The 26,710-nt window shown below is 46.6% G+C and overlaps 1 protein-coding gene across 1 annotated transcript in view; it reads right to left on the bottom strand.

The window, feature by feature from the left end:
* LOC136576199 (protein mono-ADP-ribosyltransferase PARP14-like) overlaps positions 1–18,375 on the bottom strand; it is a 90,345-nt gene extending 71,970 nt beyond the window's left edge. The window contains exons 1-5 of the mRNA XM_066575287.1: positions 18,186–18,375; positions 8,455–8,576; positions 5,792–5,825; positions 5,219–5,389; positions 1,167–1,403 (exon numbers count right to left, since the gene is read on the bottom strand). Of these exons, the coding sequence (XP_066431384.1) occupies positions 1,167–1,403; positions 5,219–5,389; positions 5,792–5,825; positions 8,455–8,576; positions 18,186–18,375 (754 nt within the window). The remainder of the gene's footprint in view (positions 1–1,166; positions 1,404–5,218; positions 5,390–5,791; positions 5,826–8,454; positions 8,577–18,185) is intronic.
* Between the last annotated feature and the right edge of the window lie 8,335 nt (positions 18,376–26,710).

The following is a 26,710-nucleotide window of genomic DNA, read 5'->3' as shown; positions in this document are numbered from 1 at the left end:
AATCGTAATGCATGTCTCGTCTCTCAGGGTGCTGCCAGTGTGCAATACAAAAGTTGAGGTGTGGCACAGAAGATATTGTTGTGTTGGTGCAGTGGTGAGTGAGTAGCTGGTATGAGAGGTCGGTGCAAGGATGGCGGTGACCTGAGTCGTCAGTTACAAGACAAACTCTGTAGCCTGCTGTAGAAGATGGTGGGTTCAGCTTAAGAAATCCCTGGAGCTTCCTAGTTGTAGTTGAGAGTGCCTGGTCAGTCAGGCTGTCATAGCGGTGGGAGATCCAGTCATGGACCTGCTGTGTTGTCCAACATAGAGACTGAGTGCAAAACATTGGGAACTGTTGAGTGTGTCCACGGGGATACGCCAGGCCTGATCAGAGACTGCGACGAAATAAAGAGACTTGATTCCGAATGGACTGACACAGCGAAACAAGGTTGCAGAGTAGCAAAACCAGCATCGCCAAAGTATTGAAACTGCAGTGCAACATTCTGAATCTTTGTTAAAGTGACTGTACCGCTGATTTATCTGCCAAGTAAAGACGGTTATTGTTTACCACAATGATGTGCTAGATCTCTTAATCTACCTGCACAGTGAGACCCCCCAACCCCCAAGATAATCATGTGAAATCATAAAGAGTGGCAGCATGGGGGTTGTACTTCCTATTTTAAGTCCAGGAATGTTAAATCAATCGTGAGGGACATGAAAACAAGTGTGGAGGAACCAATTCAAAATCTTAAGGTGAATTAGGAAATGACGGGGAAGGTGAGGGGGATTAAGGCTGTATAGTGTGATTGGGGTGAGACCTGGAGATGTTTGGCGGTCCCAGATGTGTCCATGAACACTGTAGAGTACAGGTGATATTTTCAAAACCTTCTCCTTGTTTTCAGTATAGGCATCAATGATATAAATGCTGAAAATATGGTTAGTGATGGCGTACCGGCTGTCCCCTGATGTCCTTCTGGAATGTAATTGGCATAAAATCAATTTTCCAGTACATCTTGAAATCAACTCCAAGCCACAGCTTCACTAAAATGCATGTAATAGAGTCCAACTGCAACAAGGAGACCCATGGAAAACCCATATAGGCCAATCAGAACATCTCCATTCCACCTCTATGTATCATCAGATCCCATGCTCTACGTTGTTATTGGTGGCTCGGATACATCACTTACTTTGCGCATCATAGAAGGTGACCAGCACGGCCTCTTCCTCAGGGATCATTATGGCTTCTTGCACTGGACCACCACCGATCTTTGAGCTCTCAAAGTAGAGCATGAGGTGGTCCTCTTCTGTGTTCGGGGGTAACCCTTCAGCCCTGATGCTCCTAGTCTCCCCCAGACACTTCGCCGTCAGCTTCTGCTGATTTGCCCAGCGGTGTTTGCTGAATTTTTCAATAAAACTGAAGACGTCTGATTGAAAAAAAACAAATATCTGAAAAATTAAAGGAATCCTGAGGAGGAACCGACCGAGGAGCAGACCTGAGGAAACCGGCAAAGTAAGACAACCACGAGGCCCTGTGTTATCAGTCACCTACAGGCTGCTTGATCTAACATCACTTACATGAAACAAAATAATACATTTTGTGCCACATCTCGAGGTAAAATTATAATGGGTAGTGCAATGTGCAAATGAGAACTGAGGCAGGCGGGGTGAAAGGTGACAAACGAGTGCAGCGTTTCTCGTGGCATCCTTATATATAAGCCCTGTTCACCCAGAGTATTGTCAATGCGGATTCAGAGCAGAAATTCACATTGGAATCTGTTTACATCCTATTGAATACAACGTAAATTTTATTCCATGTGGGACTTAGCCCCTTCCTGCTGCAGCCCTTTTTTTTTTTTATTTAGACATTTTTTTCCCTCCCATTTTCAAAAAATCATAACTTTTATTTCTTGGTTGACATTGCTACACAAGGGCTTGTATTTTGCGGGACGCTTTGTATTTTTCTGTGGTACCATTCAATGTAGCAGAAGCAATTTCTAAGCTTGAAGAAATGAGAAAAAAGGACTTTCACCAATTTTTTTAGGGGGGAGTGTTTGCTTTAACGACGTTCAGGGTGGGGTCACACGAGCGTGCTTTTGTGCATGCATACGCACGCACAAAAACATGCTTCTATTGACAACAATGCATTCCCTATGGTGTGTGCACATGTCCGTACTTTGCAGGTGCGTGCCTGCAAAGATAGGACATGCGTGCACCACAGGGAATGCACGCATTGTTTTCAATGGAGCTGCGGCTGCTGCCGGCGGCTCCATTAAAAACGATTGTCTGACGGCACCTGCATTCTTTTTCAGGGAAGGCTTATATATAAAGCCCTTACATTTTAGTGTAAAAAAAAGAGAAAAAAAACTTACCTCTCCACCGCTGCCGTGAGCCCCGCGGGCATGAAGAACACATCTGCTGCATGCGGCAGATGTTTCCTTTACCCCCGCTAGTGAAAAGAATTCCCTGCTGCTACATCTGCCACATCTGTGGCAGATGCAGCAGAGGAATTCTTCAATTCTCAACTGCAGCTGTCACACGACAGCTGTGGTAGAGAATCTTGCTGCCTGCATCCTTGTCATTGGATTTCAGGGAAGGGCTTTAACCCCTTAATGATACGGCCTATTTTGGGCTTAAGGACGCAAGGATTTTTGGCAGATTTTCTTCTCCATTTATCAAAAGTCATAATTTTTTTATTTTTCCGTCGACGCGGCCGTATAAGGGCTTGTTTTTTGCATGGCGCACTGTAGTTTTTATCAGCGTCATTTTTGGGTACATTGACTATATTGTAAAACTTTTTTTTTTATGATAGCAGGGAGAGAAAACGCATCAATTCTGCCATACATTTTTTTTACAGTGTTAATCATGCAGCATAAATAAGACAATCCATTTTTTCTGCGGGTCGGTATGGTTAAAACGATACCAAAATTCTTTTAGGTTTAAATTTTTTTAGGTTTTTCCAATTTTCTGCAATAAAAACCCTTTTTTTTTCTAAATCGCTGCATTCAAAGTCCTGTAACTTTTTTATTTTTTGATGTACGGAGCTCTATGAAGGCTTATTTTTTGTAAGATGAGCTGTAGTTTTTATTGGTACCATATTGGGGTACATTCGGCTTTTTTGATCACTTTTATTGCGTTTTTAGTGAGGCAAAATGCTAAAAATTTGCATTTTGCCTCAGTTTTTTAGCGTTTTTTTAACACTTTTTTCCATGCACAGTCAAAAGCATGTGCAACTTATTGTACGCGACAATACCAAATATGTGGGGTTTTAATTTTTTTTTCCTTTTTTTATCTCAAGGTAAATTAGGAAATAACGGGGAAGGTGATGGGGATTAACCCCTTGAGTGGCACGCCCGGAAATTTTCCGGGACGAGCTCCACTGCTCATAGCGACATATGTATCACTATGGGAGCTGCAGAGCACAATGCCACAAGCTGTGGCAGTGTGCTCTGCCTGCACAGTCCCACAGAGAACAAAGCAAGGGCTTTGAAAAACCAGCAGAAGATATTGCCGATCTGCCGGCAATCTCCTGCTTTGTTTACAGGTTGCCATAGAGACCATCGGCTTGTCAGAAGCAAGCCGATGGTCTCTGTGGCTGGGAGAGCTAGTGCTTGGCTGTCAGAGGACAGCTAGGTACTAGCTCTTACAGCAGAGATCAGAGAAAACCTCCGATCTTTGCTGTGTTAACCCTTTACATGCTGCAGTCTATGTGACTGCAGCATGTAAAGGGCTGTCACTGCAGCATGTAAAGGGCTGTCACCATCGGACCCCGGAATGTGATCAGGGGTCCTGATGGATCCCTGTGGAAGTCCCCTAAAGGGACAAAAAAAAAATTAAAAAAAAAGTTAAAAAACTTATAAAAAAAAAATATTAAAACACATTTTTTACTTTGTAAAAAAACAAAAATACAATCACACATGTGGTATCCATGCGTCGTAATCACCCAGAGAAGGAAGTTAATACATTATTTAACCCCTTAATGACATGGCCCCTTTTTTTCTTTTTTCCCCATTTCTTTTTTTCCTCCCCCCTGTTTAAAAAATCACAGCTTGTCCCGCAAAAAACAAGCCCTTATATGGCCATGTCAATGGAAAAATGAAGAAGTTATGGCTCTTGAGATGCAACTGCAAAATTAGTTGAAATTCAATGATTAGACCATTTTAAAAAACCTGCCCTGGTGGGCACGTCAGGGTGGTAGGAAACCCGCCACTCAAGGGGTTAAGGCTGTAAAGTGTGATTGGGTTGAGACCTGGAGATGTTTGGCGGTCCCAGATGTGTCCATGAACACTGTAGAGTACAGGTGATATTTTCAAAACCTTCTCCTTGTTTTCAGTATAGGCATCAATGATATAAATGCTGAATATATGGTTAGTGATGGCGTACCGGCTGCCCCCTGGTGCCATTATGGTGGGTTTTGTCCCAATTAACCTTGATGCCAGAGTTCAGGCCAAATGCGTCAAATATAGCCGACGCAGAGTCAACAAAAGACTCCGGTCCTAGAGAAAGAGGAGAGTGTCATCTGTATAAAGAGCAATGCACTTTTCGTAATTGCTCAATTTAAACGCCTTTATTGTCAGCGATGTTCAGACCTGGATCGCAAGAGACCTGGATAGCAAGGGCAAGCAAGGCAAGGGACAGAGGGCAGCCCTGCCTCATACCCCTTCCCAGGGAATATTGGACAGAAACATGAATATTGGTTTTAATATTGGCCACTGGGTAGTCGTACAGGATCCCAATCCTCCTAGTAAAGGTTAGCCGAATCAAAACTGCCGCATCACTGCCCACAGGTACTTTCACTCTACTGAGTTGAAGGCCTTTTCCTGGCCTATAAATACCAAGGTGCGCTACTGCGCTTCCCACCGTTAGTGTGCTCAGTCCTCCTCAACTATACAGGAGAAGATTAGACATTTTCAGAGGTCCAGACAACATTGGCAAGATCTGGGAATTGTTTTACAATTCAAAACAGCAGCTCACATCTACCTGCCGTCACCTCCTGCTCATCAGCACTCATTACAACACCTCAAGAAGCCCACGATGAGGACAAACGAAGGGCAATGAATAATACGATTCCAGGTGTTAATAACCAGGACTGGATTACATGTGACCAGGCGGTCCTATAGTCACCTCAACGATGATCCCTATAAACTCCATGTATATGATATGGTTGATGACCTCCTGGATCTACTGCACTAACCATATGATGGCACCACTGAATATTATATACGTAGAGGTTTGATATTACCAATGTTGCTGGTGAAGGTGATGACGGCCGATTGGATCTCATGGATTCTCTCCAAGTAAAAGTCGGTGTCATCATTGTTGTCACTAATATTTTCTATAAGGAGGGTCAACATCTCAGAGGGGCAGGAGTCCTGCACGTTCTCAATCAGAACCACATTGGAGATCTTTACAGCTGTTGGAAAACATTACATTATATACCAACGACATCTGTTACTGAGCTTTATGCACAATCTACCCCACACTCCCGCCCTTGTCCTGCAGGAGATGCACACACTTGATCGATGGTGGGAAGAAGGAATATAATGGCGGAAACCAACCCAAGGAGAACAGAGAAATGACACGTCAGCTTTAACCTGTGAAGTCAACAGTGCAATGCTGAAGTGGTCAGCTCTGGTGTTCTGCAGCACGAGAGACCTTGGGTCTAATCTTACTGGGGCCAAATCTACTGGGAGTTTGTAAATTATCCTCCAAACTTGTAAGTCTCCTCCCACACTCCAGATTTACTTCACTGCTGCACCATCCCAGGGCCCCACAGCTATGTCACGTACTATTATCAGCAGTGGTGATGAGTTACCTGAACTTTGCATCAGCTCATCCTTTACTGGTTTCTGCAAGAAAAAGTAAGAGCAATGATAACAGATTGCTTCCAGTGTCAGTTCTACTTTCTGTTAGACTCAGTAAAGGGTTAAAACAACTGTCTGATTTCGGGGCAAAATTCTGTTCCAGGACCAGAGGGGTATATTAACAGCAGTTCTTCTCTGTTGTCTTTCTGAACTTTTGCTTCCAGGTCCAGTTTTCAACCATCCAAGATGGCCGACACAGTCTTCTAACCATCCAATCCCCATAATGCAATACTAGCGTTAGACTATCAGCGCACTATGCCTGCTCTCTAATTGGCCTGAGCTACTCATGTGATCAGCATTGGCTAATCACAGAGCAGTGCACATTGTGCATTAGGTAGCTAGAAAATTGCTGTGGCCATTTTGGACAGTGGAAAATGGAGCCCATCTGTCCCCCTCTTCCTTCCTCTAGCCTGCCCTGTTCCCCACCTTCCTCCAGCCTCCCCTGTTCCCCACCTTCCTTCAGCCTCCTCTGCTCCCCTTCTCTCTTCAGACCCCTCTGTCCCCTTTCTCCCTTCCTTCAGCCCCCTATGCCCCCCTCTCCCTTGCCCCAGCCTCCTCTGCCCCCCTCTCCCTTCCTCCAGCCTCCTCTATCCCCAGACACCCCTATTAACCTTTCTATCCACCCTCCAGACCCCTCTGCCACACCTTTTCTGACCACTCTGCCCCCCACTCCCTTCAGACCCCTCTGTCCCACTCACCCTCTTTCTCAAGACACCTCTGCACCACTTCTTTCTCCAGACTCCTCTGTCCCCCCTTCTCCCTCCAGAACCCTCTGTCCCCAGCCTTCTCCCTTCACATCCTTCTATCCCCCCTCCCTCCAGACCCCTCTGCCCCCTCTCCCTCCAGATACCCCCCCCTCTTTCTCCAGACCCCACTGTCCGCCACCTCCCCTTCAGACCCCTCTGCCCTCCGCTACATACAGACCCCTCTGCCCCCTCCCCCTCCAGAACCCTCTGCCCCCTATACCTCCAGACCCCTTTGTCCCCCCCTCCTCCTACAGACCACTCTGTCCCCCTCCCCCTACAGACCCCTCTTACCCCCTCTCCCTCTAGACCCCTCTGCCCCCTCATCCTCCAGACCCCTCTGTCCCCTACCTCTCCCTCCAGACCCCTCTGTTCCCCACCTCTCCCTCCAGATCCCTCTGCGCCCTCCCTTTCTCCCTTCAGACCTATCTGCACCCTTTCCCTCCAGACTCCTCTGCGCCCTCTCCCTCCATACCCCTCTGTGCCCTCTCCCTCTCTAGACCCCTCTGCACCCTCCCCCTCTCCCTCTCCCTCCAGACGCCTCTGAGCACTCCCTCCACACTCGTCTGCCCCCCTTATCCTCCAGACCCCTCTGTCCTCCCCCTCCCCCTCCAGAGCCCTTTGTCCCCTCCCTCCAGACACCACTGCCCCCTCTCCCTCCAGACCTCTCTGCCCCCCTCTCTTTCTAGACTCCTCTGTCTCCCCCCTCTCCCTTAAGACCCCTCTATCCCAGCCCTCTCCCCCTCCAGACCCCTCTGTCCAAGCCCTCTACCCCACCAGACCCCTCTGTCCCAGTCCTCTCCCTCCACACCCCTCTGTCCCACTTCCTTCTCGACCCCTCTGCCCCCCTCATCCCTCCAGACCCCTCTGCCCCCCTCTCCCTACAGACCCCTCCCCCCCTCATTCTCCAGACCCCTCTGCCCCCTGACCTCCCTCTTCAGACCCATCTGTGCCCCCCTCCCTGCAGACCCCTGTTTCCCCCTCCCCCTACAGACCCCTCCACCCCCCCTCTCCCTCTAGACCCCTCTGTCCCCCACCTCTCCCTCCAGACCCCTCTGCGCCCTCCCCCTCTCTCTCCAGACTTCTCTGCGACCTTTCCCTCCAGACCCCTCTGCGCCCTCTCCCTTTATACCCTTCTGTGCCCTCCCTGTTTCCCTCCAGACCTCTCTGCGCCCTCTCCCTCTAGAACCTTCTGTGCCCTCCACCTCTGGGGCCTCTCCCTCTTCCTACAGACCTATCTGCACCCCCACTCCCTAAAGACCCCTTTGCGCCCCCCCCCACTGCCGCCCCTCTCCCGATCACTCTGCCCCCCACTCCCTCCTGACCCGTCTGTGCCTCCCCTTCCCTCCAGACCCCTGTTCGCCCCTCTTCCCTCCAGACCACGCTGCACCCCCCCACTCTCCCTCCAGAGCCCTCTGTCCAACCCCGCACTCTCCATCCAGACCCCTCTTTTCCCTCCCTTTTCCTTCCAGACCCCTCTGTCAGCCGCTTAGCTCACTACAGAACAAAGGATCGAGCAAAGTTACATACAATCTGCCAAATCCTAGTTTCCCACAAATATATGCTGCTGAGAGAGCCAACTCTCTGTTGTGTGTACCCTGTGAGTATTTCATGTTAAACCCCTCATATGGATGTTGTCATTCATACTGTGTGCAAATAACCACATCCGACTGTAAGTTCCATATGTTGGCCAAATACTGATTCTTTGCCCCAGGTCATGGAAAGCCCCAGCCTACATTATTATGGGGTCTGTCCGGGGGTTCAACTGCAGCCATTGTGCGGTTTGCCCTCTTACTTGTTACTATCAGTATTGGTCTGCACAGAGGTGAACATTGTATCTCATAGATATGCCCCCTCCCTGCTGCACTTACTGCCGAGGCTTCCTGCGTCTTGCTGCCCGTCACCACGTCCACCGAGCTCACATCCAGCTTCAGCTTCATGTCTCCGGGTAGTTGTAGCTCATGAGTCTTTTTCTGGAGAACCTGATCCCGCACTGAAATAATATAATGCTACATCAATAATATACCACTGCTAATAGTACTATAATACTCCAGTAGTGACACTGCTAATAGTACTACAACACTACAGTAATACCACTGCTAATAGTACTATAATACTCCAGTAATACCACTGCTAATAGTACTATAATACTCCAGTAATGACAATGCTAATAGTACTATAATACTCCAGTAATACCACTGCTAATAGTACTATAATACTCCAGTAATGACAATGCTAATAGTACTATAATACTACAGTAATATTCCATAATAACATACCAATGCTAATAATGCTATAACAATGCAGTAATGACAATATATTATACCAATTGATATAAATACTATAGAAATGCATAAAAAGCAAAGCTAATCAGTAATGACTCAGCTTTTAAAATCCATTTCACAATCCACACGACTGACTGTATTTGTGTGTGTAAAATATACGTAAGCTAAACAGGGAATAGATCCCATTGGTTTCAGTGGGTTCTTTCTCGCAAGCGCATTTTGTGTGAACATTTTGGTTGTGTGGAAAAATGTAGGACCTGCTTGATCATTTTGCATTTTGCGCAGCAAAGGCCCCAATTGATCTCTATGGGAGGTGCAAGGGGATATGTGAAACACCGCTCAAAACCATGAAAAAAAAAGAACATATCTGGACCTCAATAGGCTATGAGCCTTTTAATCCACGGAAAGGGTGTGTCGCATATGTGTGAGCAAGAAGTACAGTAATATGTACAGACGCACAAGCAAATGTACCTTATCCAGCTTAGTTCATGCACAAATATGTTGCCCTGCGGCCAGCGTTTTTGCACATATGGTCGTGTAAAGAAGCCCTTAGAATCCAAGTCAAAATCAACATTTAAGGCTGGTTTCACATGGCCGAGAATCTCTCTTGCATGAATATGAACCTCATTATTTTTAATGGAGTCATACACATGAGCGATGTTTTTAATGGGACAGTAAAGCACATTGAACAATGGGAAACACTTGCTGATCCTCTAATGTGCCTGAAAGCTGCGCCAGATAAGATCTACTTCACAGAAGTAATGGGAGTCGTTTTTGCCAGAAAAAAACGTCTTGCATTGGCGGGAAAACACAATTTGGCAAAACCGATATTGCGTTCTCCCATGTGTAGGTAGCCTAAGGGACATGGAATTGGCCCATACTTGATCATGTGAAAGCACCCCAAGGCCACTTCAAACTGCCATTGAACTGTCAGATCCATGTTGGGTATTTCCGTCACTTTAATTCACATCAAACCATTAAGTCCAACACACAAGACACAGGAGCATAAGGACTCATGACCACGACCGTCACGGGATACGCCCGCCGATTTACGCTGTGGAAGTACCGCGGTGGTAAACAAAACGCGCCCGCTGGTGATCATGGAAAAGCTCACAATGTTGGGGTGGAGTAGGAATTAGTAAACTATCTGAATGTGGAATAGGTCATATAGCAGACGGAAGGTCGGGTAGTGAACTGTTCCTGTTTTCTTCATTGACAATCCTGCCTTTATAGGCGGAGTCAAGCAGAAATAGCAGTCATCTGCATGGTTTGTAGGCTCACGACAAACTAAAGGCACAGCAAAAGCCATAGATCATTTTTTTATTTTTCAGTTATTCTCGTAGTTTAATTAAACAAGAGTTGCAACATATTTGTGGAGCCCATGACTTATCCTGGTCCCCTGCCTTCATACCAAAATAATGACGATAGGCAGTAGAGATGAGCGAACGTACTCGTTTAGGGCGATTTCGCAATCGAGCAGCGCTTTTTTCGAGTAACTGACTACTCGGGCGAAAAGATTCCGGGGGCGCCGGGGGTGAGCGGGGGGTTGCAGAGGGGAGTGGGGGGGGGGGGGGGGGGGGGGAGAGAGAGAGCTCCCCCCTGTTCCCCACTGTTACCCCCTGCTCCACCACGCCGCCCCCCGAATCTTTTCGCCCGAGTAGTCAGTTACTCGAAAAAAGCGCTGCTCGATTGCGAAATCGCCCTAAACGAGTACGTTCGCTCATCTCTAATAGGCAGTCTTCACAAGAGGTGTCAGATTGCGTTTCTGTGACGAAAATGTTATTTCACCACAAATGTTACAAAAATTATTCACTATATTTAAACATTTTCGTAGCATTTTGATATAGCAAATTTAAAGCTTCAAAACCAGAAATTCAGAAAAAAAGGAAAACAGAAACAATATGAAACTCAGTCAAGGCAACATATCACTGTATCTCCAAAGGAAGAGCTAATAAGTCATTTTTATGGTGATTTTTGAATTTTGGAAATACATAAGAATAGACTAATTTTGAGCCCGAAACAAAATCATCGTTGGGCAGTGTAACAGGTTTTATGTCATGCTGTTCAGGGAAGATTCACACCTGCTTCAGGATTTCTTCACACGACTGTATATGCACATAGCATGCTGAGAATAGAATCCATTGATTTCAGTTAATTTTCATTCATTTTTCTCATTGGTTCTTGCGCAAAAAAAATAGGACCTGCTCTATTTTGTGCGCATTTGCACATAAAAGCGCACTATAGAGGTCTATGGGAGGTGAGCAAATGCACATATATGTATGTGCGGATATGCACAATACGCAAACCTGCGCACACTGGCACCTACTTTGGCTTAATAGCGATCTAAGGGCAAAAACACATGGACATGTCTTTCTTATCATGGCCGTATAAGTCAACAAAACGAAACCGCTGAGCGCAGTGGCTTCGCTTTCACTGCTGGGATTTTCCGGTTGTGAACACTAAAACCGAGAAGAGATGGTACCTGCCCTATCTTCCGCACCCTTTTTTCAAACTCCTGTGCTTTGGCTTGGAGTTTGAACTTCCGGCAAGGGAGAAAAAATGTCCCTCGTTCAGGCAGCTCTCACATCTGAGAGGCCTCTGATATGCACTGGGCCTCAGGAAGTCTTTTGATCATGATGGCAATAAAATTAGCCAGTGACAAGTAGATGTTAATTAACTCCCTCTGCAAATGAGGCTTAACACCTCAGGTAGTTCCTGCAGACTCCCTGTCACCAAAAGCCAAATTAATGGGAGAATCTTTTAATAAGGGTTATTACTCGTGTGAAGGTATTATCCCAATATGAGTTATATTTTTGGAATCAAGTAGGCTAGCCGAATAAAACACATCCACCCATGTTGTGATATGAGCTCAGTATTACTCCTGAATGGCGTATCCGTGTACCTCATTATAATTTATGTGTCATGCTTGATGTCGCTGAATAGATAAAATCGTGACCAGAAATAGGCGGGGCATATATTTCGTAATGGAGGGCCTCCCGCCGAGATATGGCCAAATTCGGGAATTATGATTTTTTCACAAAGGACGCATGCTCCCACCCCTACCTCCTGAATGACATCAGAGGGGGTGGGGGAAGTTTATTTTTCTCCTTGTTTAATTTAAAATACTAGCTTGTTGCGTATACCTGTATACCCCTATACTCCCATACAATGACCTTTACCCTGTTGTGTATCCTTTGTGTGTGTGTATGTATATATATATATATATATATATATATATATATATACATATATATATATATATATTAGCTTTTTGAGAATACACCTACAATTTATTAGTCAAGCCTTGTCTGTTTTTAAACCAACCATAAACTCTGATAATTCATAGTCTGGGTCCTAGCTTCCCTGAATGGCTGGTGGTGGTGGTGTGTGTATGTGAGCGGCATTAAAGAGTGCTGGAGTGCGTTAGGCTGGATCAGGGGATGATTTGTGCTTTTGGTCTGCATGTGACAGAACCACATGAAAGTTGGTTACAAATCCACCTGTAGTCTGGCGACTCCACACTCACAATCTCACTAGAATGATCGATCGTGGCTCAGTCAGGATATGTGGACATAGCGGCGAGGTGCTTGGTACAGTCGATCTGTGACAAATCAGTGATAGAGACGGGATGGGCCAGCGGCCCCCTCTCCCATCCGTGACAGTGAAACTACCATGCAGCGGTGGGCTGCTGAGGTCAAGGGTCACATGTGCGAATACAGTAGCATTGTGCTTTATACTTCCCTTACATGATATGATTGAAAGAATTTTGTGCCGTAATCGTCTTGTGTAAATAGCTCTTTAGGAGAAACAAGATTATAAATCTGAGGAGCTTAGAGCGCCTGCTGGTCAGTCGGACTTCATTCAAACTATGCGGTTAAATAAACGTATTAAAACCAAAAAACGCATGTGGTGGAAATTAGTAAGCCTGACATTTGGGACGCCCAGTATGATTTTCTCCAGCGAAGGTCCAGCGAAGGTACATGCCTCTCCAATATTCCATCATCCTGGCGGCTCTGTGCACCTTTTCAGAAATGAATTCCGGGTCTAACCAGACGTACATTTTTTGTTTAATTTACGCCACTTTCTGGCGTAAATTATACCTAAATCTGTTGGTCTGGGGTAGCCATGCTTCATCTGTCATAAATTAGAGCATTGGGCCCAAAAGTTCTGTAGTAATCATAGTCAACAGCCAACTACAGCATCCCTGCCACACGGCCGCCCATAGTAATTTTATTTTTCCACTAATGCCCTGTAAAGTAAAAGCATTATAACATACAGCATGACACATAAAAAAAAGTTATCCTGCTTACCTTTACCTTCCTTATCATCTTCTGGTAAAACTTTCATCCTGAATGATTCAAAGATGGCACTGCCATCCAGTTACCATGATGCAATTGTCCTCCTTCACTTCTCAGTGTGCGCGCTCCCGACAACGCTGGTCACATGACTGTAGGCCAGACGTCATTATGGGACTGCATGCTGTAGGAGCTGTCCTTCAAGCGATGCCTGTGAGCCCCTACACTGAATACTTGTACAGCGCTGTAACGCTGTGCACAGCGAGTGGAGGAGGAGCGGGCCAGGGTACTTATCCTGCCTGCACTGCTCCATGTCCTTAGGTTCCGGCATCTGTTTAGCGGTAACTATTACTACCCCTGCTACTATCGGTAGCATTTATAATCGGGGCAACTATGGGCAAAACTTATAGTCAGGGCTACTATAGGGAACCCCTAATACCGGGGCTACTTTGGAGGCTTATTACTACTGTGGGCTTCTTTGGAGGCTGTTTACTACAGTGGCCAACTATGGCAGCTATTTACTACTGTGGGCTACCATGGAGGCTATTTACTACTGTAGGCTACCATGGAGGCTATTTACTACTGTAGGCTACCATGGAGGCAATTCAGTACTGTGGGCTACTACGGAGGCTATTTACTGCTGGGGGCTACTTTGGAAGCTATTTACTACTGTAGGCTACTATGCAAGACATTTACTACTGTGGGCTATCATGGAGGCTTTTTACTACTCTGGGCTACTATGGAGGCTATTTACTACTGTGGGCTACTATGGAGGCTATTTACTACTGTGGACTGCTATGCAGGACATTTACTATTGTGGTCTACCATGGAGTAATAGTGACCCCCAATAGTAGCCCCAGCAGTAATAGTGACCTCCAATAGCTGCCCCAACATCAATAGTGACCACCAATAGTTCCCCCAGCAGTATTAGTGACCACCAATAGTTTCTCCAGCAGAAATAGTGACCCCCAATAATTGCCCCAGCAGTAATAGTAACCCCCAATAGTTGCCTTAGCAGAAATAGTTACCCCCAATAGTTGCCCCAGCAGTAATAGTAACCCCCAATAGTTGCCTTAGCAGAAATAGTGACCCCCAATAGTTGCCAAGCAGTAATAAAGACCTCCAATAGTTGCCCCTTTAGTAATAGTGACCACAATAGTTGCCCCAGGAGTAACAGTGACCCCCCCCAAAAGTTGCCCCAGGAGTTACAGTGACCCCCAATAGTTGCCCCAGCAGTAATAGTGACCCCAGTAGTTGCCACAGCAGTAATAGTGACCCCCCAATTTGTTGCCCCAGCAGTAATACTGACCTCCAATAGTTTCCCCAGTAGTAATAGTGACCCCAATAGTTGCTCCATTAGTAATAATGGCCCCATCTGAAATATTGACCCCCAATAGTTGCCCCAGCAGAAATAGTGACCCCCATTCGTTTCCCCTAGCAGTAATAGTGACCCCTAATAGTTACTCCAGTAGTAATGGTGACCTCCAATAGTAGCCCCAGCAATAATAGTGACCCCCAAAAGTTGCCCCAGCAGAAATGGTGACCCCCAATAGTTTCCCTAGCAGAAATAGTGCTCCCCAATAGTTGCCTCAGCAATAATAGTGACCCCCATTAGTTTCCCCTAGCAGTAATAGTGACTCACAATAGTAGCCCCAGAAGTAATAGAGACCTCCAATAGTTGCTCTCCAATGTGAAAGCACCCACAGGCCACTTCAAAGTTGTCAGTCCTTATATATGTAAAAATTCAATCACTATATGCAAAGAAAATAGGGACTACAAATATACCAGTAGTGCGTTCCTGCACCCCAACGTGCATTTCGACACCTGCTTTCTCAATGTGCTCCCTCCCTAGTACTTACCCCCTCACGTCTGAAGTGTATCACAATGTACCCTTAGCCCCAGTACTTACCCCCTCATCTCTGAAGTGTATAATAATGTGCCCCTCTCTTCTCTTAAGTCTGTCATGATGTACTCCTACACCATCAGTACTTACCCCCATCATGTCTGAAGTGTTCCAGGATGTACCCCCCTCACCCAGTACTTACCCCTCTTCTCTGAAGTGTTACTATGTACCCCCCCAGGACTTTACCCCCCTCTTTTCTGAAATGTGCCCCTCTCTTCTCTTAAGTCTGTCATGATGTACTCCTACACCGTCAGTACTTACCCCCATCATGTCTGAAGTGTTCCAGGATGTACCCCCCTCACCCAGTACTTACCCCTCTTCTCTGAAGTGTTACTATGTACCCCCCCAGGACTTTACCCCCCTCTTTTCTGAAGTGTACCAGGATGTGTCCCTAGTACTTAACCCCCTCTTTTCTGAAGTGTACCAGGATATGCCCCCAGTACTTACCCCTCTCATCTCTGAAGTGTACCAGGATATATCCCCGGCTGCAGTCCAGCTCTTGGATCTCGCATTCTCCTCCATTAGACTTGTTCTTACTCTGGAAATGCTGCAGAAGTTTGTTTTCCACTTGTCTCAGGTTGCTGAGACCCTCGTTCCACTTAAAGGGGTTGTCCCGCCTCCTGATTGGCTGGAATAGGCACATGTGACGGGGCGGAGCTACGCGATGATGCGTACAAGGGGGCGGAGCCAGAACGCCGATGATGGCGGAGGGAGCCAAAGGTAAAAGAACCATCTGTGCAAGCGCGTCTAATCCGGCGATTAGACGCTGAAACTAGACAGCACCATGGCGACGGGGACGCCAGCAACGGAGCAGGTAAGTGAATAACTTCTGTATGGCTCATATTTAATGCACGATGTATATTACAAAGTGCATTAATATGGCCATACAGAAGTGCATAACCCCACTTGCTATCGCGGGACAACCCCTTTAATGGCCACAGGATACTGGTAAGGGCTGTCCCCCATGATGATTGCAGTCTTGGGGGACACTAGGGATGTGGGGTGCAGCGAGAGCAGAAACAAGAAAGCTCAGAATCTGCTGAATAATCCTGCTACAAAGTTTCACTTTCATTTCAGCCTGAGGACTCCCCCCTGTGTGGTGGGCAGCCGGAGCTCATAGACCAATCAGCGCTCACAGCCTCCTGGAGACCCAGAGCTGTAAATAGCAGATGACTGATAGCAGAGAGTTATGTCATGTTGTTCAGGGAGGATTCACACCTGTTAGGGCTTCTTCACATGACCGTACATCCACATAACATGCCGAGAATAGAATCAATTGATTTCAGTTAGTTCTTTTGCATTCATTTTTTTTGTGCAAGTGGTTCTTGCGCGAAAAAAAATAGGACCTGCTGTATTTTGTGCGCACCATAGAAGTCTATGGGAGGTGTGTAAATGCACACATATATATGTGCGAGTATGCACAATACTCAAACCCGCGCACACTGGTTCCTACTTTGGCTTAATAGCCATTTAAGGGCAAAAACACATAGATGCATTTTCTCCCCTTAGGCCTCAGTCAGACGGGCGTTTTTTCGCGCGTTTTGCGCATCGCATGTCGGATGCGCATGCGCAAATCGCGTGACCGGAGGCGAAAAATCGCGGGAAAAATCTGCACCTACCCGCGTTTATCGTCGCTGCAAAACGCCCGTCTGACCGGAGAAAAATCGCCGTGCGCATTAAAATGCGCATGAAACTTCATCTGACCGGCGAAAAAAATGATTTTGGTGCGCACATAAAACGGCGAATGCAGATAGGCGCGATTTGCGAATCGTCGTGTCCTATAATTTTTCGCAAAAGCGGACATGTGACCGATATCATAGCGAACTATTGGTTCTATATATGCGCGAAACGCATGCGCATGCGCAAAACGCGCGAAAAAACGCCCGTCTGACTGAGGCCTTACAGAGCCGTGATAATCACGGCCGTATACGGGAACAAAACGAAACGACTGAGCTAGGTGGCTTCCCTTTCACAGCTGGGATTTTTCAGTTGTGAACACTACGACTGAGAAGAGATAGTACCTGCCCTATTTTTCCGCTTTCTTTTTCAAACTCCTGAGTTCTGGCTTGAGGTTTGAACTGCCAGCAAGGAAAAATAAATTTCCCTTGTTCAGGCGCACCTACGTTCCAAGCCGCTGAGTGCAGTTGAGCCTATAACAGCGTGTTTCTACTCAGCTGCCCAGTATCTTACTGGAAGAAAAAGCACTGCAAGCGAAGCTTTTTCTTATGGCATTTTGTGCCAGTTCTGTGATGGAACCTCCAACTGTACCTTCCCATGCAGATGTGAACCCGGCCTTAAACTGAAATAAACTGATCGTTTTTTCCCCATTGATTTCAGTGGGTTTTTAAAAGAACTAAATACTTTCAGTTTGCTTCAGTTATGTGATGTTGTTATGCTGTTATGACATGTTGCACTCCATACAGGACTGTATGTGATGCTATAGTGTATTATGCTGTTACATTGTGCTGTTATATTATGCTGTTCAGAAAACAGGACTGTATGTGATGTCATATTATATTATGTTATGTTCCACTGTATACAGGACTGTAGTATGACTAATATGCACTTTTGTGAACTGTTGAATCATCGTACACTGTGCTTTTAAGGTGATTGTTATATTGCGATATTGATAAAGTGTCCCCCAACTATCCTTAGCAACTTGCCACTCAGGATACTGGGAAAGGTGAATTCAATGTTTCAATTTCCCTTTCCTTTCTCACATCTGAGAGGCCTCTGATATGCATTGGGCCTCATTGGGAATTCTTTTGATCATGATTACAATAAAATTATCAAGTGACAGGTAGATGTTAATAGACCCCCTCTGCAAATGAGGCTTAACACCGCAAGTAGTTCCCGAAGACTCCCTATCACCAAAAGCCAGATTAATGGGAGAATCTTTTATTAAGGGTTATTACTTGTGCGAAGGTATTATCCCAATTTGAGTTATCATTTTGGAATTGGATGTACCCCCTCACCCAGTACTTACCCCTCTTCTCTGAAGTGTTACTATGTACCCCCCAGGCCTTAACCCCCCTCTTTTCTGAAGTGTACCAGGATGTGTCCCTAGTACTTAACCCCCTCTTTTCTTAAGTGTACCAGGATATGCCCCCAGTACTTACCCCTCTCATCTCTGAAGTGTACCAGGATATACCCCCGGCTGCAGTCCAGGTCTTGGATATCGCATTCTCCTCCATTAGACTTGCTCTTACTCTGGAAATGCTGCAGAAGTTTGTTTTCCACTTGTCTCAGGTTGCTGAGACCTTCGTTCCACTTAATGGCCACAGGGTACTGGTAAGGGCTGTCCCCCATGATGATTGCAGTCTTGGGGGACACTAGGGATGTGGGGTGCAGCGAGAGCAGAAACAAGAAAGCTCAGAATCTGCTGAATAATCCTGCTACAAAGTTTCACTTTCATTTCAGCCTGAGGACTCCCCCCTGTGTGGTGGGCAGCCGGAGCTCATAGACCAATCAGTGCTCACAGCCTCCTGGAGACCCAGAGCTGTAAATAGCAGATGACTGATAGCAGAGAGTTATGTAATGTTGTTCAGAGAGGATTCACACCTGTTAGGGCTTCTTCACATGACCGTATATCCACATAACATGCCGAGAATAGAATCCATTGATTTCAGTTAGTTCATTTGCATTCATTTTTTTTGTGCAAGTGGTTCTTGCGCGCAAAAAAATAGGACCTGCTGTATTTTGTGCGCACCATAGAAGTCTATGGGAGGTGTGTAAATGCACACATATATATGTGCGAGTATGCACAATACTCAAACCCACGCACACTGGTTCCTACTTTGGCTTAATAGCCATTTAAGGGCAAAAACGCATGGATGCATTTTCACCCCTTATAGAGCCGTGATAATCACGGCCGTATAAGGGGACAAAACGAAACGACTGAGCTAGGTGGCTTCCCTTTCACAGCTGGAATTTTTCAGTTGTGAACACTACGACTGCCCTATTTTCCCGCTTTTTTTTTTCAAACTCCTGAGTTCTGGCTTGGAGTTTGAACTGCCAGAAATTTCCCTTGTTCAGGCGCACCTACGTTCCAAGCCGCTGAGTGTAGTTGAGCCAATAACAGCGTGTTTCTACTCAGCTGCCCAGTATCTTACTGGAAGAAAAAGAACTGCAAGCGGCGCTTTTTCTTATGGCATTTTGTGCTAGTTCTGTGATGGAACCTCCAACTGTACCTTCCCATGCAGATGTGAACCCGGCCTTAAACTGAAATAAACTGATCGTTTTTTCCCCATTTATTTCAGTGGGTTTTCAAAATAACTAAATACTTTCAGTTTGCTTCAGTTATGTGATGTTGTTATGCTGTTATGACATGTTTCACTCTATACAGGACTGTATGTGATGCTATATTGTATTATGCTGTTACATTGTGCTGTTATATTATGCTGTTCAGAAAACAGGACTGTATGGGATGTCATATTATATTACGTTATGTTCCACTGTATACAGGACTGTATTATGACTAATATGCACTTTTATGAACTGTTGAATCATTGTACACTGTGCTTTTAAGGGGATTGTTATATTGAGATATTGATAAAGTGTACCCCAACTATCCATAGCAACTTGCCACTCAGGATACCGGGAAAGGTGAATTCAATGTTTCAATTTCCCTTTCCTTTCTCACATCTGAGAGACCTCAGATATGCATTGGGCCTCATTGGGAATTCTTTTGATCATGATGGCAATAAAATTATCAAGTGACAGGTAGATGTTAATAGACCCCCTCTGCAAATGAGGCTTAACACCGCAAGTAGTTTCCGAAAACTCACTATCACCAAAAGCCAGATTAATGGGAGAATCTTTTATTAAGGGTTATTACTTGTGCGAAGGTATTATCCCAATTTGAGTTATCATTTTGGAATTGGGTGGGCCAGCTGAATAAAATGCTCAGTATCACTCCTGAACAGCAAATCTGTGTACCTAATTATAATTTACGTGTCATACTTGATGTTGCTGAATAGATAAAATTATGACCAGAGATAGGCCCGACTTAGCCTCCCGCCAAGATATGGCCAAAATGGGGAATTACGATTTTTCCACAAAGGACGCATGCCCCCACCCCACTCTCCTGAATGACATCAGAGGGGGCAGGGGAAGATGTGTTCTGGAGAGTCCTTCATAATTCGGGGCTCCACAGACCACTGTTGTCAGACCTTCGGAGATACGCTCAGCGTAAGGACTTTCCCATTACTTCAGTGGCTCCGCACAAATTTGAATCCTAAATCTGGTATCTTTCGTTAATTTTTCTCTTTGTTTTATTTTAAAATACTGGCTTGTTGTTTATATCCATATACCCTTATACTCCTGTGCAACAACCTTTTTGTATATCCTTTGTAATATATATATATATATATATATATATACACACTCACATATACACATACTGATAGCTTTTTAGAATAAACCTGCAAACCTTGCCCATTTTACAATGAACCATAAACTCCAATAATTCATAGTCTGAGTCCCAGCTTCCCTAAACAGCTGGTGGTGGCAGTGTGTGTATGTGAGCAGCATTGTAGAGTGCTGGAGTGCGTTAGGCCGAATCAGGGGATGATTTGTGCTTTCAGTTTGCATGTGGCAGGACCCCGTGAAAAGGGGACTTATTCTTTCCTGTCATCCAAGACTCTTAAATAAGGTTCTCTACAAGACAGGGCCTGAAGTTCACTAACTCTTCTACCAGTTGTTTTGGCCGTCAAAAAGGCCACTTTCGGGGGGGGGGCGTGGCTTGGCAGGAGAGGAGAGCAGACGCAGGGCCCAGCGCTCCTTCACAACTGGCGACTAAAGCAGCAATTTAGAGGCGCTATCCCAGCTTGAAGTGCCCGAAAACCTGGCGGATTGCCTCCCTGGAGCGAGGGGCACATTTAGAGTCCATCCAGGTCCAGATCCGACCAGAAAAGCATTGCGGCCTGCGGGCGGGCCCGAAGCCGCAGGCTAAAATCGGAGGAACTCCGCGACCGGAAGTACGGAGGCAAGGTCGCAAGGAGCCTCCACTCAATCAGCAAAGACAGCGATCAGAGGAAGGCCGGCTCTTCTCACCGCGCGGGGAGGAGAAGACCAAGCAGAAAGAGATCCGAGCGGCAACGGCAGCTGAAGGCGCGAAAAGACCGGGTTAAGCCATACCACCCGGCGGGCCGGGAAAGCAGGAGTAAACCTCGTGGTGGGAGCAGAGAGAGCAGGGCAACAGCGGCGGTGCCAGGAAGGGGACCCCCCTCCCTCGTCAAGGCCAGAGTGCACAACAAGCCCAGGGGAGTCGGTCCGGGGCTTCTCAATCACCCGACAGAAGTGAGAGGACCCCCCTCCCCCTACCCGACACTACAGGGGAAGCCTGCAACACAGCTACAAAGCAGGCAGAGCTAGAGGAGAGGTGAGAGGTGGGGAGAAGGGGGCATAGGCCCAGGGACATACAGGCACGCCCTAAGTCAAATTAAGCACAACCACCAACATCCTCAAAACAAGAGACATACCCTTATAGTCTCCTTGAGACATAGAGACTGCAAACTCCCAGCATAAACAGAGCCGCACTAGCCGGACCCAGGCAACCCCAAAATACCACCACTGAGGGTAATAGGGGGAGATTGATAGTAGCGGCACACCTCAACAGAGGAGCCCCCCCCCCCCATAGCGGCAGCTAGAAAAAGGAACAGGAGCTACAACAGCTAAAGCTAGATGTTTTACCTTTGGTCTTAGTCATACTGTTGAAAAGCTGCCTGAAATCGACAAAGGATGCTGATGATTTTCTGGTCAAATTATCTTATAACATAGTGCAAGTGTCCCGGTGGAGCAGGAGCTAGGGCCTCATTTTCCAATGTGTCTAGCTCTGCTTAAGCGCTGAGTGGGGGTTTATGTCCTAGCGGGGGGCCAGGTCCGACGTCGCTCTGTGGGTGAGAGGTTTTGGGGTGCTTGAGGTCCAGAGTGGCTTTAATTTGACTTGGTTGGATTGAGGTCACACATCCAGCCTTGTTTGATTGTGGAGCTGCTTCTTGTATTAGAACATACAAGAAGCAGCTCCACAATCAAACAAGGCTGGATGTGTGACCTCAATCCAACCAAGTCAAATTAAAGCCACTCTGGACCTCAAGCACCCCAAAACCTCTCACCCACAGAGCGACGTCGGACCTGGCCCCCCGCTAGGACATAAACCCCCACTCAGCGCTTAAGCAGAGCTAGACACATTGGAAAATGAGGCCCTAGCTCCTGCTCCACCGGGACACTTGCACTATGTTATAAGATAATTTGACCAGAAAATCATCAGCATCCTTTGTCGATTTCAGGCAGCTTTTCAACAGTATGACTAAGACCAAAGGTAAAACATCTAAAACCCAATCCAAAGGTACTTTATTAAATATGTTTGCATCCCAGTCACAAACGGATCCTCCCTCCCCCGCGGCATCCCGAAGCCCCTCAGAACCTGAAGCAGAAGAAGAAAGGGCATACTCCAGATGTGACAATAAAGATCACTCTAGCCTATTAGAACAGATGAAAAAAAATTTCAAAACCGAACTCTCCGCAGCAGTGCGTGACTTCTCTGACCAGATCCGAGATTTGGGGCAGAGGAACGAAGAACTAGAGTGGAAAACTGAGGACATAATTCACACCTTAGAAACAGATCGCAGTTACATAACAGAACTGGAGACCAAAATCGAACAACTAGAGGCCAAATATGAAGACTTGGAAAACACATCCCATCGCTCCAACATCAGGATCCGGGGTCTCCCAGAGTCATTCACAGCCCTAAAGGAAACGGCCACAAACCTTTTCTTAGCACTTCTACCTCAGATTGACCAAGCGTCTCTGAGAATTGATCGAATCCATAGGGCACTGGTCAAACCTCCAAATCCAGAAATGCCCAGGGACATTGTGCTCAAATTACACTACAGTGAAGTGAGAGACCAGCTCCTGACAGCAGCTAGAAACTTCTCCCCACTACCGGACATGACGTCTGCAGTTCAACTATATGCGGACATAGCCCCATCAACATTAGCGAAGCGGAGATCCTTCAGACCAATTACACAAGCCCTGATCTCGGCCAACATCAGGTATAAATGGGGATTCCCTTTCGCGCTCCTCTTTCAGAGCCAGGGCAGATCCTATGCTGTGAAGAATCTGGAGGAGGCCTACGAAGCCCTGGAAAGAGCTTAGAAACAAGTGGAGAGACCACAGGAGACCAGACAAGCTCGTCCCCGACCCAGACGCTCCTGGTTCACACCACACACATCACAGGCCAGATCCGGACCTCTAGACCGAAGCACGAGACACAGCAAACCCAATATACCCTGAACACAGAGTATAAATGGACTTAGATTGAGGCTTTCGGCTCGTCTCCCCATCCTCCCCTGTGGCTAGGCGTGAGGGAGGAAGGAGACATGGGGGAGGCCCGGGAGAGGAATAGGGGGGATTTGGGGAGGGATAATGTCTCAATTTCGAAGTTCTGATAGGATTACAAAACCGGAGGGGTGGGGGGATGCTCCCCGAGGTTAATTCCTGGGGGGATGCCCCCTCATGGGGGAAACGATAAAATGATCATGCTAAAGCGGTTAGCACATAGTGCGTAGTTCATCGGTGGCTTAATAGCTGCTGAGTTAATCGGAGATGGGAGGGTTTCCGATAGGAGACACCAACCCACTCTCTGACCCTAATGGTCCCAGGACCTTAGTTAACCTAAGGTTTATAGTTGGTGCGTCGCCCCCTTACACTAAAGAGGGGATGACCACATTGTTTGATAGTTTGTCAGTTAATTTTTCTGAATTGAGATCACAGGTCGTCATGTACAAAAGAGGTCGAACTGGAGGACAACAAGGATATGGACTGAGGGCTCCTGGAGAAAACACTTTAGCAAGCCTAGACCAGGCCAACAAATGGTATGTCTAATCTCACACAATGTGAGGGGATTTAATTCCCCGAGCAAAAGGAGAAAAGCCTATATGATGTACGATAAGCACAAAGCAGACATAATATGCATCCAGGAGACACATTTCTCCCACAATTCCGCCCCCAAATACTTCAGCCGCAACTACACCAGAAGCTTCACTTGCACAGCTAGAAAAAAACGTAGAGGGGTGCTGACACTATTGCACAACTCATTTCCTCTTCAGGAGATACAGTCAGTGACCAAGACTTAAGATACTGCCTTATATGGGGAACACTGCACGATCAAGCAACATTAATAATCAATATGTATGCCCCATCGAAAAACCCCTGGCCCACGATGAGAAAGGTAGCGAATCAACTATCACGATTCCCACAGTATAGAATATTGTGGGCGGGGGACTTTAATTTTCCTTTCCATGGGACACTCGATAGATCAAATGACACCCCAGATAGATTCTCGGCCAAGATGAGAGCAGAATGGGAAAACAAATTAACACTACACAGACTGGCTGACTGCTGGAGAGAGATCCGAGGAAAAGATAGAGGGTATACATTCTTCTCAGCATCCAGCCAGACATATTCAAGACTAGACTACGTATTGATCTCAACATCGCTCCTACCTCAACTTACAACCACTAGACACCACCCCTGCGCGTGGTCAGACCACGACTTAGTACTATGCGAGATAGAAGCGGAGAAAGCTATAAAAAACATTTTTAGATGGAGGCTGAACGAGGCTCTAGTGAAGGACCCAATCTGCTCGAATGAAATCTCGAGACAAATCACGGAATTCTTTGAGCTTAACAACGCGCCAGACGCGAAACCGCAGTGGGTCTGGCTTTCCCACAAAGCATACATCCGGGGCCAAATAATCCGACTTTCCTCAAAAAAAAAGGAGAAATCACAAGCCTGCCAAGCGCTGGAAAGAAGGTTATTCCTCCTGGAAAATCTCAACCAGCGTAACCCCACGCGAGCAACCGCTAAAGAAATTAGAGACACCAAAATGCAACTTAACACTATATTAGGTTCAATCGGTTTTTATTGGTTTTCAAAAAAGTATTATATAGACATTGCACAACATCGTTGATATCAGCATGTGACCGTATAAGTACAACAATCAACATATCTTGGTTTCATATTGCTTATGGCCTGAACTAGGTTGTACGGCTTAATCTCTTATGTATCGTGTCAGAAATTGAGAACTACGCAATGTAAGACTATAACAAATCATGAACAGAACTGGGGGGGGGGGGGGGGGAATAATGGGAGAGGTGAGGCGGGGGTTAAGGGAAAAATATCGGCCTCGCTTACCCGTTCCTGAAGGTTGTTATCAAACTTAACAACCTGTTTCCAGCCATTTTTTGAATTGGTCTGAGGCTCTCATCGCGATCCAAGGGCTCCAGAAATCGTGGGAGTACAATCGTTTCTGCTCGCACTCAGCCCCCTCTTCTTCATACCTCATAAGGAGGTTCAACTTCTCAGCCCATACTATTTTAGAAGGAGGGGTCGCGGATCTCCACAACCCAGGGACAGACATCCTTGTCGCCAATATCACCATCCTCAATAAGTCCGCCTTGACCTTGGCTATAGGTCCAGGGAGCATCAGGAGCAGGGACATTTCAGCTGTCAAGGACACCGCCGACCTAGTCATTTCGTTGTATGTTTCTATATTATACCACAGTTCTCTAACTGGGGGGCAGTCCCACCAAATGTGCGACATTGTCCCAGAGCCTTTCTGGCACCTCCAACAGGTTGGGGGTATTTGTTTATCGAGTTGATGCAGTCTCGATGGTGTCCAGTACCACCTGGATAGGACCTTATAGTTTTGCTCCTGGAGTCTACCAAATCTGGAACTTTTGTGGCATAGAAGGAATGCTCTCTGCCAATCTGCCCTTGTTGGGCTTCTGCCTAGTTCTGATTCCCACTGGGCTGTGTAACTGGGTGGTTCATCCTCCATCTCCTTTGTCAGCAGCAGCTTGTAAATAGTTGATATTCCGTGCTCGGTAGGAGCTGAGGACATGCACAGGTGTTCAAACGGCATCAACTGCTTACTGCCACACCCCTCAGGCGCCAGGGACCCCACAAACTCCCTAACTTGAAGGTATCTCAGCCAGGCTCCAGGGTGTGGGATGGAATTCCGTCAGGGACTTCCTTCCATTTTGGGTCAGTACATCTCTGACTCTCGGTATTGGATGACTAGGGAGGGATAGTATCGATATATTGCTTCTAGCTGCTGGGAATTGAGGGTTGGCCAGCAATGGTTTGAGGGGGCCCCGTACCGTTACAAGACCTAGCTTTGATGCGAATGTCCCCCAGATCTTGAGAATCCCCTTGACAAGGGGTGACAGGGAGGTAAGGTCTCCCAGGTATTGTCTTGGGATCCATGGGGCCCCCTGTATCGCCCTAGCGTCTGATTCATGTTCTATTTCTACCCACAGTTTTGTCGCCCTCCCTTGTAGTAATGTGAGGACGAAATTGGCTATACTTGCTTTAAAGTAAAGCGCGAAGTCTGGGAGCCCCAGCCCTCCCTCCTCCTTGACTCGGGTGAGCACTCTGTAGCTAAGCCTCGATCTACGCCCTGCCCATACAAAATTAATTATTAGGGAGCGGATATTGAGAAAGTATTGTCGTCCTAGGTGTATCGGCATAGTCTGACACAGATACAGGAACTTCGGAAGGGCGTCCATCTTTATGGAGTAATCCGCCCCGTCCACGAAACATACAGTGGGCTCCACCTGTTTAGGTCTGCCCTCAGCCT

The sequence above is a fragment of the Eleutherodactylus coqui genome, chromosome 8, assembly GCF_035609145.1.
Source record: "Eleutherodactylus coqui strain aEleCoq1 chromosome 8, aEleCoq1.hap1, whole genome shotgun sequence".
NCBI lineage: Eukaryota > Metazoa > Chordata > Amphibia > Anura > Eleutherodactylidae > Eleutherodactylus > Eleutherodactylus coqui.
The sequence above is the reverse complement of the archived record's forward strand: the minus strand, read 5'-3'. Positions and strand labels throughout refer to the sequence as shown.